General features: G+C 37.9%; 1 protein-coding gene across 1 annotated transcript in view; it reads left to right on the top strand.

Annotated features, from left to right (window-relative positions):
* SHOC2 (soc-2 suppressor of clear homolog (C. elegans)) overlaps nucleotides 1-15,329 on the top strand; it is a 39,483-nt gene that overhangs the window by 12,322 nt on the left and 11,832 nt on the right. Inside the window, exon 2 of the mRNA XM_009325955.1 lies at nucleotides 2,919-3,056. Coding sequence (XP_009324230.1) covers nucleotides 2,919-3,056 — 138 coding nt within the window. The remainder of the gene's footprint in view (nucleotides 1-2,918; nucleotides 3,057-15,329) is intronic.

The following is a 15,329-nucleotide window of genomic DNA, read 5'->3' as shown; positions in this document are numbered from 1 at the left end:
GACCCTTTTATTTCCTTATGCCTCTATCTTCCCACACTTGTCCTTCCTAAACCACATTGATTCCTCCCTTTCCCCTTCCCTAAAGATCCCGTAGCAACTCTTATCATCCCAAGTTGCTTTTCCTTGCACCTCATAGTAGGTGTTCACGTCCCATAGGCAGTAACAGCCCTCAGTCTGTGAGGTGCTCTGGAGAGCCTTTCCATTTACTCACTGTGATGGGTCTCACACTGGCCATGGGGCTGATGGCTCTCCTGCGACAGCCAGTATTTGGGTTCTCCCATCCACTGCTGGTCTTCCGTGTGCCTTTGCATGTGAAGATGAGCCTCTACCACATCACCTAAACATTTTTCGCCTTGTAAAGCGTATTGGATGTAAGAATTTTTTTCCATACGTCATGGAGAACAACAGGAGAGATGTACCTCGAGTGCTTTTTGCTGACTTGCACACTCTCTGTGTTGTGTCTCAGCAATCCAAGTTAAAGTATTGAAAGAATTTCAGTGCCAACAGCACTTCACTTCCCCTCTCCTTCTGCCCTTAGGGGGAAAAAAGAACATTTTGGTGAGATGCTGTCAAACCATAAGTATTATTATGTCCAAGAGCACGATTCCCTACTGAGCAATGTGAACTAAAAGCTGAATATTATACTCTCTCTTGAAATTGCTTTCCTTAAGTCACTGTACTTCATGATAGGGCTTTAACTTTTGCTTGATTTCTGTTCTAAAGTCTAAAATTTGTTGGACAGTTCTCAATCTATTTTAACATTCAAAATTTTTATTAAGTGTTTACCAGTGTTGCTTTTTAGAATAATGCCTGCATCCTTAATATAACAGTATTAAGTATGGGTATCCAAATTAAACCAAAGTGTTAGCTTGCCTTTAATTGTCTAAATAAACATAGGCATCTCTCTTTTTTTCCCTCCTCAGAATTTGCTAGCAAGATGTTTGTTTCAAACACATAGCTTGCTGTTGTCAAAGTTTTCGGCAGGTGCAAAAATGAAGTACAGCAAATGTTGCTGCAGAAAAACAAGTCTTGCTTCGACTTCAGCAGATGTAGAGTGGGAAGAGTCAAGTAAATGAGAAATCAGTGTGATGAAATGAAATTTATGCCATATTTCAAATTTGACATCATTGGTTTAGTTCTGAAGTGAAAACAAATGAAAACAGCAATCATGAAGTGAAAACTACTGCCCCAAAGTGCGTGAAGGTTCTTGAGTTATCTTAGTAAAGATTTGGGGGTTCTTTGTTTGTTTAAAGGGAGGGATTTTGAAGTCTTCCTCAAGCTTTTCTTCCTCCTTCTATTGCTTTCTACACCTTGCCTACTTGTTTTCATGAATAACAAAAAGACGCTCCTACCACAGAACATTAACTCTTGCTCAATTTTTTTAAAGTTGTTTTCTTCTGCATATTAATGGCATTGAAACGTGGTTTATGCAGTGCTGGATACAACATGTTTGACTGTTGACTCTGGTTGCCTGGAATACACTTGAATGCTGACTTAAGAGAGGGGACACACACACAGTGATGGAGGAGCTGCTTAAGTACCACCTTTACATTTCCATCTGCATAGTTTCTAGAAAAACATCCCGATTTGGGTTAATAAATGCAGGAAATAAGATCAGTTATATGTTAACAATCTAAGAAAAATGGAATAATGAAGCTGTTGGGGTTGGCTTTTTTTTTGCTGGCCTTCCACAACTGTTTCGTGATACATAGTAAGTATTGTGGCTGCATGACACCTGCAACTCAATACAGAGTCTGAATTCATAAATATTTTACGATTTATTAAATCACATGATTATCTGCTGATCTAATGGGTAGACACTCTACACGTCAGAACTTGCCCAGGGTAGTCCTGCAGGCCTGTGGGAAAATCCTTAAAGGATTGTGTCAAAGATACAACACTGAAGCTTAAAAATAGACATTAGCGCCTCAAAAGGAATTTGCTACTCTTCCAAATTTGTTACTCACTGACTCATGCTCTTACACACAAATACAGTGACCTCATCTTTACTGGATAGAGTTGAAGCTGTTCAAATAATTTGCATTAATTTCACCTCCATCAGATGCAAAAAATGTGAATGCATACACCTGTATTCATGCACATGCCTTTTTTTTTTTTTTTTTTTAAATCCAACATGCTCTGTGGCTCAGAACACAGTATGTTTGTCATTAAAATAGGTAAAACTACTGTATGTAGAGAGTTGTGCCTAGCTGTACTTTTAAATTAATGTGTAAATGTCAGGAATGAAGCAGTTCAGTGTAAAGTAGCTCTAAACTTCAAGCAAATTCAATCTTTTTTAAGGTTTAACAGAGAAGCCTTTTATTTCAAACTTTTATTTGCTATAGCTCTGCATATATTAAAATAATACTCTGTGTGAATAGGTTTACAGTTTACTTATGCTGCCTTTTTTGTGATGACTAAAAATAGCACTCAGGACTTTGGGTGGATTATCTAGGTTGCCAGCCAAATAATTTTGATCTCTCTTAATTGTTGATTTTGTGCCTGAAAGTAATTCATGGTATAAAAACAGATCTCAATTTCTCAAAATTCAATACAATTCACTTTCTCCGTGATGTTTTAAACTTCTGGTCAGCCTGAAACAAGTGTGAGGTACAGGTTTTGTACTCACATTCCACAGCTTGAACTGTCAGAAGAAAATCAACAAATAAATAAGATTTCTTCAGAGAATCTATGATAGCTTTATCTGAGTTTTTCAAAATTGTTGATTGGGTTTTAGATCTGACTGATGAAATTATGATCCTGTAATGCCTTATTTTATATGTATAACTTCATGGTAGCCATAGCTTTTTTCAGATTATCCCAAAATCTGTCTGATTCTATTAATCTCCGTGTGGAAGTCATTGTCTAGAGCTGTACATTAAAGAACTTGACGTTTTGGTTTTCTTGTGTGTTTTTAGGTGAGTTGTGTAACCTCATAACGCTGGATGTAGCGCACAATCAGCTTGAACATCTTCCAGAAGAGATTGGAAGCTGCATGCAGATCACCAACCTTGACTTGCAGCACAATGAGCTCTTGGACCTGCCAGAAACCATAGGTATGTGAAGAAGCTGGAGAAGAGAAAACAAATCACTATTTCAAAATGTTCAGTAAGAGGAACAAATTTAAGAATGAGTATTTGGTTTGTGAATGTACAATGACTGGTGTTCAGCTCAAGGCAGCTTCAGCAGATTGAAAGCAAGGTGTGCATGTTACTTTAAATGTAGTTTCTAGCTCTCTGAATTACTTTATTAAATCTAGCTGTGCTGCAGGGTGCAACATCATCTAAGAATGAGAGTTACAAGGAAAAAAATCCATCACTTCTAACTCTGATTTAAGGTGTTCTGTGGTTATGAGTAAATGTCTACAGCTCGTCTGTCCATTCTGTAATGAGACAGCCTATAAAGGAATAAAAGGCTAAAAGACTCGTAGTTGAAGTGTAATACTTTGGCAGATAGTTTTAGCTAACATCTTTGGCTAAAGAAAAATAGAACTAAAAAGATAAGTGTTTTAAATTAATTATATATATTTTATGCTGTTTGGTAGAATGACTAAAAAAACCTTCCAAGTCCACAAAGTTATCATGCTCTAATGCAATAAAATACAGAGGGTTTGCAACTTAGATTGGGAATAATGGCCTGAAATAAAGACCATCCTGATAGGTTTCAGAATCTCATATAGGATGAAACAACAAAATATGACTTTTCCTATTTAATTAAATCAGTTTTAAACAGATGGCAGAAAAAGATGCATACTGTGATTTTAAAAAGACAAAAAACAAGGCCATCGTGATTTTAAGCTCTTATCTGTCACCAGAACATACTCAGAAGAATGAACGTTACCACTTAAACAATATTTAACGTTGAACATTTCGTTAATGTTCTTTAATGTACAGTGAAGTGAATGAGCAGAAGAGTGAGGAACCACTTAACAACACTCCAGCTTTTCTTCTAGCAGTAAATTGTTGAGTGTGGAGTTACTGTGGCTTTTTGTTTAGAATGTTTGACCTGAACAGAGTTTACACTGATGAAGTATCCACTGGAGCTAAACTTCCTTCCTGGATTGATGATATTTTCAAAGTCTGGAGATCCTGTTCCATCCGGAATTTGCATCTACCTTACAGAATTCATAAGCACAGCCTTTATTTTTGTAGCTATTTTGTAAATCTTATTGCAAGTTGTTTTATGTAAAACTTATGTGTAGTATACATGTCATGTTTAGGAAGTGAGTTCTCTGGATAAACTGCTAATTATAGGAAAAATTCTCTAAGCAAGTGTGAGATTTCCATTGTCAGGGTTTATAGACCACTATTGTTGATTCTTGTGCAGAATAAGTAGTATGATTTACTGAGTTGTTTAGTGACTGGCAGTCACTGAGCTTCTCGGAGGACCACAAAAATCTTACTTATAATATGCTGCAAGACTGTGCTTACAGGGAAAGATCTTTGGGTAGGAGAGGCACAAAGTTACTTAGGCAGTTAAGTAATTTGTGATAGATAGGAAATTGCTGACTCTGCAATCAAGATAGTTTGGACTCATCTGTTTCTTCAGAAGGTTATTGTAAGCTTAGGTGGTTTCTATTGAGTCAGGTTCATACCTGGTTGGACTGGATTTCTGCCTATTTTCTTTGTTTTGTTTCTCCATTGTATTGTCTTTATAGTGTTTTGAAGTTACTTATTTTTAAATGTATATAGCTGTCTCTTTACATGCTTGTCTGAGTTGAATATCAATGCTATATAGCTCAACAAACCACCAAAGACAAATGAATAATGGTAAGACACAGCAGTGTGCCGTTGTGTCTTTAACCTTACACTGGTTCAGTTTTTGCTCTACTGGAAAATACCTGTTGTTTGTATTGACCAACGTGTAGTAGCTGAGCATTTCTGGTTTAGAGTAAAAACTTAAAATCAGAAATCGGTATTTGTGCCACATATCGTTCACAAACAGCCAGAATTGAATACTGAAGGGAAAAATTTTAAACTCCAGCTTAAATGATAATGATCAACCTACATTTATGCATGTTACAGAAAAGGCAGCCGTAGCCAGTTCAGCAACATTGGCTTTATTTCTTAGTCATCGCAGTTTTGGTTCAACATTAAAGCAAGTTGCGGCTTGATTTTTAGATTACAGCTTGCTTTGTGGTTAGGATTGTTCAGCGAGAGACTTTGAGTACTGAGAAAAACCCAGCAAGTAAATGGCGCGTGGCCGCCTGGCGCGCGTCGCTCGGCGTGGCTGCAGGATGGCCTTTCCAGCCCCTCCATCTCTCGCTCCAGTTTCTGTCTCTTCCCTACTCGTGGTTATCTACCTGGTGTTTGGCACAACTGGCTTTTCTTGCAACATTTACACGCTGCCAGGTTTCCGTACGCTTAATATGTAAGTGCTGTTAATGTTTTCCCAGTTCAGTCAAACTGGGGTGGGGGTCGCAGACCGGGCACAAAAAAGACCGAGCACATTTGCTCGTTATAAATATTTAATGTACTATGAGCCTATGAGCCTCCTGTTATGGAACAGACTTTCCATTACTGCCAGGTCTGTCCCCTCCTCCCCTGCTGACACCATTTTGATGGAGGCCTCTTTTTTTTCTTGCAAGGGATGTTTTTGTCAGGCTGCTTTGAAAAACAAACAGCCCCCTTCCTTTTCTGTTTCTCCCTCAAAAAGGGCTCCTTCCCTCCTCCCCGTGCCCCCCCCGCCCTCCAAAAAGACCCAAACCTCTTGCAAAATGCTTCTTAAATTCACTGCTGGACTATCTAACCAAGTTTTTGTTTTACCACACAAAGATTTCTGAATATGCCAACTTAAAAAAAAAAAAAAAAAAGGAAAAAAGCTTGTTTTCTAACTAACAGTACTGAAATGCACCGGAGCTGTGAGGAAGGGATGTTGGAGGGTGACATGCAGGGGAGTGGCAGGGAAGGGTTTATGCATCAGCAATGATTACAGAGGTAGCAGAGCCAATATACCCACTCTATAAAAAAAACAAAGTTCTTCTTTCAACTAATGCTGTATAAGCATGCTTTTGCGCAGTAACAAATGTCGATTTTAGATATTAGTTGTCAGGAAGTGACCTAATGTCTTGCTTTATAGATATTGGCTTAATACATTCATATCTGTATTTCTGTTGATTGAAAATTGTAAAGTACTTTGTATATTAGATCACTTCCTGTAAGAAAAATGAGCTTTGTGGAACAGCTTAGCACATTCCAACAGTCTCAAGTGTAGAATCAAAATCATAGTGGGATCTTAGCTGCTCAGTGTTTTAATTGCAGATTTTCCCCCCACCCCCATGTTTGGGGTTGGGGAGGGGGCGGAAATTGCGATCTACTTTTATTTACAGTGTCTTATCTCAGTGTGCTTAGCTGGCACACTAATATGTCCAAAAGATATATAAAAGAAGGTGAAGAATGTACCATTTATATTAAAATTAATAATTGGACTTTTGAGACAGAGAGAAAGCAAATTTTGGGTGGAGTAAAGTGTTTCTTTGGATTACAAACTAGCTTAGAAAATTTTGTGCTGCAAATACCACATTGTGAGTGTTCCCTCTTTGAACTTTTAATTTTAGCATTCTGTACAAATGTGTTCACAATTTCTTATTTAAAAGCACAGAAACACTTATTTGAGAAAGAAATTCAACAGAAACAGAATTACAGCTTTAAAAAAAATCAGATTCTTCATCTGTTTTGTAATTTTCTAGTTTTGTGTATTTACGTGTGCAGTTTGATTATAGTCAAATGTGCCATATTCATGGACATTTAAGGCAACAGACATTTTAATAAGAAAAAGAATAGTCAGTTGTAAATGTTCCAAAATGATGCTTTAAAAGCACAAAAAATTCCATCACTGGACACACTTTCCAGTGTCTGACATGGCACTGTTCCTAAGAGATGGTTAGGAAAATGAGAGGCATATTCAAAGCCCTGCACTATATTCCTGCCCTTCGCTGTAAGACACGAGCTCAGAAGCTGAAATCACAGCTCTCATGAAAGCAAATATTATGTGGACTAGCTTTGCCATTTTTGCTGGTTGAAATTGTGCTACAGACTAGGCTTCTAACCTGTTTAGCCCCACTGCTGTGCTATTAAAACATATGGTTGATAAAACATGAAGCATCATGACCAGAACCAGGCGTGTATGATTGGTACAGCTCAGATCATACAAACTGTGGTTGAGAACTTTAAGTCCCTAGAAGTCCTAGTAAAGGTGTTTCTGTAGAAAAGTGGAACTACTTTAAAATGGTATTTTAAGTTTAGCAGGCTTAGCAAAAACTGGAGAAGTCTTATTCTGACACATCTGACAAATGGCGCTGGTCCTGATGAGACCTAGCAGAGCACCTGCAGCTCCCTTGGTGCTGAGGGGTGATGTTCATACGTGACTGATGGGTTTGGTGTTACTAATTACTCACCACTCTGATGGAGCAAAGTGCGTAGGCTCCTGCTCCTGCTTTGATGGCAATATTGCTTTTAAAATTCAAGCGTGTGACCTAGTGCTTTGGTCTGTGAGCAGTCAGTACTTGGCAGGATCAAGCCTGTTTCCATAGGCTCACATTGGGAGATCTGATCAGCGTTCAGTGCTTTGTCTAAGGTTTTGTTCTTGGACTGTGCTGTTAATGAAACATTTTATATTAGATTCTGCTAGTATTGGGCAATCACAATAAGCTTGGCCTTGTCTTTGTCTGGTGGAAAGCAGTGGCTCACACTCTTTTATTCTCATTTTTGGGTTATTGTAAGACTTTGCTAGTTCTCATGGTGGTCTCATAAAGGGAATGAAGCTTTGGTTCTTGTTGGCTTCAATTAGACTTAGTAAATGTAAAGCAGTGAAATTGGCTAGAAAATAGTGAGTGGCGGGAGAGGGTAAGTGGGAGGTGACTGCTCACTGCCTCCTTCAACGGTGGAATGGGAGGGATGGAGCAAAGCTGTGAGGTGTCGACCTCAAACCAGTTAAAAGCAGACTGTACTGCATGCGATGGGTAGGGAACGCTTGGGTGTTGGTGTTAGCACAGGTTGCTGTAGATGCTAAAAGCTCACAGGGCAATGTGATGATTATGCAGAAGAAAAATGTATCAGTTGCTGCTAAATTCAACTCACTGAACCACATGCTGTTGAATCTTCCCCCAGCTCTTGGGGAAGTTTCAGGGTGTGCTTTCCTTTTTCTTAGGTTCTTATCTTGGTATCTGCTGTTGGGCATTTTTTTCCAGAGAGAAAATACTAGGTGGATCTCTGGCCTGAGTGCAATAATTCTCACATTCCTTAATTAGCTAAAATTATAAATGTATATTCATGTGTTATACATTTTATATGTTTATGTAGTGGGGTAGACTCAAAAAATTAAACACATCTATCACTTAGGAAAGGTTAATATTCTTTTCTGCATTGCCAGTTAGGTGTAAACTGTCCTTACAATGTGATTTTACATTTCTGTGAAATCAAAGATTTATATAAAGGTTTTAAATAGTCAATTGAAAAGGAAAATAAGACTACCATTGAACAATTAAACGAAATAAATTTTGGTTGCTTTGTGTTATTGTATGAAGTATGAATTGAGTAAAATGCAACACTGTCGCTTTTGACTCTGTTGCAATGTGAAGTGTTTTTGTATTTTTGTATCGTTTTCAGCTAATTATAACTTCCCTTTTTTGTTTTAATAAATAAATCTCCAATGCAAGCCCAATATAGTTAAACACATATGTACTGTTTTTCTGTAAAAGTTAGGCTAGCTTCTATTGGCTTATTAATTCTGAGTTTATTGATTTGATGTGTACTTATGAAAATACTTTTTATTTTGTGTTTTGGTTGGATATTCTTCCTGGTAAGACTAGGATGGGGACAATTTATTTTAGTGAATGTACATACCATCACACAGTAATTAGATGCAGAGACCAATATGTACAGATATATAATAACTGCAGCTCAGCATTTGCAGAATGATTTGTATCCTGCAGACAGAAAAAGCCCGTAATCTTATTGTCTTTATGTAAGAAGCAGGCACAAGGGAAGAGTGATTCAAAGAAACACATCAGAATTGAGACAAGCAGGTCTATTAGTTACGTGCATTTTGATGAACTCATGTTAAATGAAGTTGAATTTTCATAGCTTAGACAGTTTCAGAAACATGTCACTAAGAGTTTGTGCTCCCTAGTCTTACGCAGGTGTTGTGTGTGGTGCATGTCAGATACTTGAGCCTCTGTCACTCGAGTTTTGCCAGAATCTTGCATGCATCTTTCACACATATGCAGTCGGCAATGATTATAGTCTTGAATCAGAGTTGAAAAATAAATGACTGCTGACATGGTCATGCTTTAGCCTTAATTTTGAAATAACGAGGGAAAGCCTGTCTTTGGTTGATACTGTTAGACTGAAAATAGAGAGGAATCTCTTTGCTCTCTTCAAATGGCATTTAAAGTGGTAAGGGTGGTAGAGATTAATTATAAATTTATGTTAAATAGCTTTCTAATGGGTAACATCTTTTAGGAGAATTCCTAGACTTTGTGTAAGGAGGATAATGCACTTTGGTTTGAGCAGGACAAAAATGATGGACCCTGCTGACCTTCTAATTTGTGAGTTTGAATCTGCCTCCTACACTGGCCTGATATATCAGGAGGTCTTGGTGGCTGGAAAGAAAAATTAAAATACACTAAAAATCATTTTACTGTTAAACCAGTAAAATCCAGAGTTCATAAGTCAAGCTTTGTGTTGTGTTCAACTATACCTTTGTATTTGGAAGAGCATAACTACATTTCATGCTTTGGCTTTGGTAGTTGGTAGCAATGATCAGGAGGGATTCTCTTCTCTTTGCTGAGTGGTTGCTCTCCCACCCCCATCACCTTTCTGTCCCCATTCCCAATTTTCCTAAAACATCAGCCTTTAGGCAAAGCATATTAAACATTAGGGATGTTCCAGCCCTGCAGGTTATAGAAAGGATTTGACCTCTCTCAGATGATTGATTGGTGGCACGAATTTACATTCATACAAATCTATAGGCTTTGGTTTAGGAAGGGGCTGCTCCCAGATCAGATGAGTAGTAACTATGGGATTTTCTTCAGCTTTCCTCTGCAACATGCTCACTGAGATCACCTTCAGGATGTCTTGCCAGACCAGTCACTTCGTGCTGTCGCAGTGTTGGACGTTGGCAGACAACGTCTTTGCATGTGGAATGCAATTGAAGGTTAAAACGGTTTATCTGAAGCCTTTTGTTTTACTCTCCAGCTATCAGGGGAAATGGTTTGCTTTCTGACAAGAGATTAGATTAAACATGTCAACAGCTCCTTTCACCTAAAAATCTGTGAAACTGTTCAACAGTTGTCATGGAGTATGGCTGACATCTGGAAAAACTAATATATAGTAAGTACAAAGTGTGGTACAGGCATCTTCTGACTTATGGCTATTTTAGGCTAGGAGCACTGTTGAAATATTTGAACGCAGTGTTTAATCTCTATCCATAGCTGGCCATCTCTAGCTTGTCTAGTCTCTCCTATCCAGTTTTCAACTCTTTTAAGGCCCTTAGGTCCTACCTGCTTTGTAACATACTCATTGAACCTCTTTTGGCTTTTTCTTCTGTATTGTAATCTTTGTTATTCTCACTACAAGATTAATGTGATGAGGTGTGTTAAGCTTAATTCATGTATGTATTTTTAAAAGTGACATCAAGTTAGATCTTTTTAAAACTTTTTTATTACTTTTGGATGTACCTCTTGCTTTCCATTTGTTAAAAATGACACCTGGTACCTTTCGTATGCAAAACAGCAATTTTATCTTTCTTAGAAGAAGATCTCTTAGTGAATCAAGTGAACTCTGCTCTATGAAATGTGTGGTAATGTAAAATATGTCCTTTAATAGGTGGCTACTCATTGTGTGCAGTTTAGTCAAATCAAAATCTAAGAATATTTATAGAAGTTAGACCATCAGAAATACTTAATAGTGCCATGTTGTTTGTAGCAAGTTCTTGCAATTATCTATTGCGTGCTGAGGTTCATGTATACTTTTGATCACAATCTCATAGGTTTTTGATGTGCACAGCTCTTATAAGTCCAATTTGTGTTTTTAACATTATCTGCAGAAGAGTTTTCTCTAGTGAACAGATTGTAAATTGATCTGATGCTTCTGATTTATTTAGGAGAAAGCAACTGATCCTGACAGCAGACTAGCTTGATGAACTGAGTTATGTAAAACAAACAAATTATTCCATCTTTTAGCAATGATGCAGTAATAGTTCACACTAAGTAATGACCCTTCATCTAAGGATAGGGAATTTGAAGGATTATTTTAACTAAGGGAGGGAAAGGAAGAGGTGTGGTAAATCTCAGAAGAAGAGAGCATTTGTCGCTCTCTTTAGAAAGCACTGGTAGGACTTTGAATTAGGAATTTGGATTTCTTTATATTATTCAACATACCAGATCCTGTTTCTCTTGATTTTGAAATAGCCAAGAAAGAGATGTATTGCTCCTACTTGGAAAACCACTTCAGGTGGTCTTTCTAAAAAGTGTGTTTTTGCATGGTTTTCTGCTGTATTTCCAGTCTTCCCTTCATTTTGGGATTGGCAAACACCTGTTTTCTCTTTGGCTAATATTTTTGAGGTACCTTTAATAAAGAATTTAATTTAAAACATCTATTTAGAGTGCCTTTTATAGTAACAGTTTCATTTAATGTTTCTGGATTTGCATGCTTCCAAGTAATTTTTAATTCATTTCTCTGTAAATTAAACAGCTAATGCTGAGAGAGATATGCAGTCACTCCAGTGAAGTGATTATGAATTCTGCACTTACATTGCTTCAAACCTGAGAGCTGGTCAAAGTGGAGCCCGCTGATGGGCATTAGTATGCTTTGATGGTGAGAAAATGGACCTGAAACAAGGGTGGCTGTGTGAACTCTGATTCCCAAGAGTGACTATTCACACCAGAAGTTCAACTAAAACAATTTTGCAGTGACTTTCTTAGGCCTGGCATAAGTTTAGCACTTAGTCAGGCTTCAGTATTGTATTTTTAGAGGTACCAATGGATGGGACAGTTGAGTGTACAAGTTTTTTTGTAATGGGCTCCCTAAGAAAACAGGTTGGAAGGGGTTTTGCTTGTTCCTTTTCCTGCTAGTAGCTGCTTTTCAGTTGTGGTTATCAAACTGTCATGTTCATGAACATGCTGCATTTTCTGAGTCACTCTACCTGCAAGGGACTGTTTTAGAGGTACCGCTGAGGTGTGGTTTCAGTGACAAAAGTAAAACCGCAAATGATCCTGATGACTGTCTGACTGAGTTGATTGTGATAGTTGTTACCTTCCTCGCCTATTTTTTAGACTTAACCACGTCAGTGGCGTACCTAATATGGTACCATCTTAGAAACCAGTAGCTGAACTAGAGAAGATGGAGACGGGTGCAGGCACTGTAAAGCAGCTCAGAATATGAGTATTGGCTGGATAATCCTGAGCTCGCGGAGCTGTAAGTGGGGTCATTTTTGTTTGTGCAACGTGCAAGGTCTACTGTTTAGCAACTTGTAACAATTTCTGTTATAAACTGGAGGTTGTCACTTGGTGGTCAGAGAGCTGGCGAGGTGGCCTGAGCATGTTAGCCAGCTGCCCAGCGGTTGGACCGTGGGCCATGGAGGCAAATATTAACATAATTGTACTGGACACTAAATCTGACCCTCCTAGTTTTTAAAACTCTGGGCATTCCTTTAAAGACAAACAAACAAACCCGCTAAGTTTTAACACACTGAGCAGAGGGAAGAGCTATAAGGATCATCCTATTTTATGAAGAGTAGACTAAGATCTGGCTTCTCCAGCATGTGAAGATAAAAGCTGATAAGTGTTTCTCACTGTGATACATTCACAATGAGGTGTGAGTATGAACTTTCATGAGGATGAAAAGATATCAGTCTTGTTGATGCAAGACTAAATGGCAGTAAATTGGCTATAAATAAATTCTGGCTTGAAATGAGCAGGCGGTCCGTACTGCCTGCATCAGCTGGGTGCAGGACAGCCTTTCCAGGAGCAGTGGGAGAGCTGCTACTGGTGAAGCTCTAGCTGAAATATTGCTGCTTTTGTTGCGGTTCTCAGGAATAACTGTATTTAGTGCTGTGGTGTAAGACACTCACAGGGAATGTGGTACACGCAGGATGTGTCTTCTGTTATGTCTTTGCATGGTTTTCCCATGGAGGAGAAGGATAACTAGTAGAGAAACAGTGATAAAGTTCTATTGAGAAATGCTACTTATGATAAGAAAAAATTACTGGGAGCTGCTATTTATGCCTCCTTTCTGATAATGCCATGAGGATAACCAATGTGTGTCATTCTCTCCTAGAAAATTATGGTACAGTGTGACTCTCTCTAATGGCTGCCTTGTTTCACTTTTCTGAAATGCCATGTTGCTGGTAGGAAGAGCGCCATATACATACAACCTGTGCTCACAATCTGGGAATTGGCATAGTGACGTTTTATCGCTAAGCAACAGTTGGCATCATGCTGTCTGCTAGAGCCGTTCCCTGTTCATCCTCTTTGCCTGAAAAATCCAGATCAGCATCTAGCTCAAGGTTTAAGTAGTGAAAAAGAACAGTAGATTGATATCTTATTTTGTGTAAAGTTTGTCATTTGTTTTGTTAGTAAAGCATTAAATAACAATTCAGAGAAATGCAGTCAGGATGTGCTTTGTTTATCCGTAGAACGGCAAATCCTAATGATCTTGGTGCCTTGCAATAGGATGTCTATCGTGTGAAGTGAGGCCAGTTTCCTATACAGCCAGCAATGCCAGATCTCACCGAATACGGCATGAAGTAGCTACGTTACGTACAAATGTGCATCTTTATACTAGTGGATTGTAGGCCTAATATAGATCTTAATTATTTTCTTTAGTGCATACACACACTATAGGATTTAACCTCAAAAGATGAAGATTTGTGCACTGGAGAGCAATATTGATAGCCCTGGATTTTAAATGCCTTTTTTGGTTAAGGGAAGACTTTCTTTGCTGCTTCTGCAAAAGCTAATTGTTAAAAAAAAACAAAAACAAAAAAACCCAAACAAAAAATCTCAGAAAGAAAAGCACTTAAGTATAAATAAAAATCCCAATGGGAGATACTACTAGTTAAGCAGCTCTGGGGGGCTACCTGTTGTTTTAACTTTAGTATTGTCAGTAACGAAACAAAGTGAAATTTATTGCTAAGTTTGTTAACTAAATATCAGATATGCACTGAAAATTCATCCTCTTTTCTTTCTTGATTTGTAAGATCCGTATAATTTATGTTCTACATAAGGATTTTTGTTTGGTGTTTTTGTGGGTGGTTTTTTTTGTTGGGTTTTTTAGTTTTTTGTTGGGTTTTTTTTTCACTTTCATTGCTCTTGTGAATCTCCATTTTAGTAACTACAGTGAATCATACAACATTCCCAATTTCCAGTTTTTATTAGCTACATTCCCAGCTACTCAGTGATGTAGGCTCATTCTTACAGTATATTTTGACCAAGTCCAAGAAAGAGGTATTTTGCCACTTCCTTTGTCGAGACTTTTCCCCTGTCTAGCAGATCCTGTTGTAGCATTTGTATTTTCATTCTGCATCTCTTTTTATTTTGTTTCATCCTTTGCTTCCAAGCATATTTCGCCTACTACATTTGCTTCTTCCTTTGCTGTGTTCCAGTAACCTTTGTATAAGTACATATGCATAGACATTATATATCCTTCATTTAATGAGTAGTTAGACTGTACATACTAAGCTTCCTTCATCTTTTTAAATTATTTCTGCTTATTCTTGCTTCTGTTTGTTAAATCTTATGTTTCTTTTCTAATGTGTCTTGCAGAACAAATGTGTTGTGCCATGAGTGGTTGTAAGAATGAGTGTAAAATAGCGAATGTTTTGCAAGGAACTGATTGATTGTGTGACTCTCTTCACAAGCTCCACTGGTGTGATGTACACACGTGCACAGACACATTTTCTGATCGTAGGGATGAGCCAGAAGACTAAGCACTGTTCTTTGTACTATTTGCCAGTTGACTTTTCAGTGAAGTTCAAGGTCTCGCTACCTGCAGGAGAGTCTAAATGCCCCAGCACAGTGTAGTTCAAAGACATCCTTAAGCAGTTGATTTTGGTCTTGAGTGCTTGTTAGATGGTATAGGTTGGAGCTAAAGGGAGCTTCAGATAGGAAATTTTCAAGTTGCAAGTTTCTCAAGAATTTTTTTCCTGACAGAAATACATATCAACTGGGACTGTTGGCCCGGCAGTATTCAGAAATATTTTTACATGCACTATTGTCCAGATTTTTGCAGACTTCCTCCAGACTTTTCCTTCAGTATCATTTAGAAAACTTGGAAGTTGTTTGGGGTTTTTTTTCCTATCTCTTTTTAAAGACTTTGTTGCTTTTGGTG

This window comes from Pygoscelis adeliae, unplaced genomic scaffold (assembly GCF_000699105.1).
Source record: "Pygoscelis adeliae isolate BGI_AS28 unplaced genomic scaffold, ASM69910v1 Scaffold4, whole genome shotgun sequence".
NCBI lineage: Eukaryota > Metazoa > Chordata > Aves > Sphenisciformes > Spheniscidae > Pygoscelis > Pygoscelis adeliae.
The sequence above is the reverse complement of the archived record's forward strand: the minus strand, read 5'-3'. Positions and strand labels throughout refer to the sequence as shown.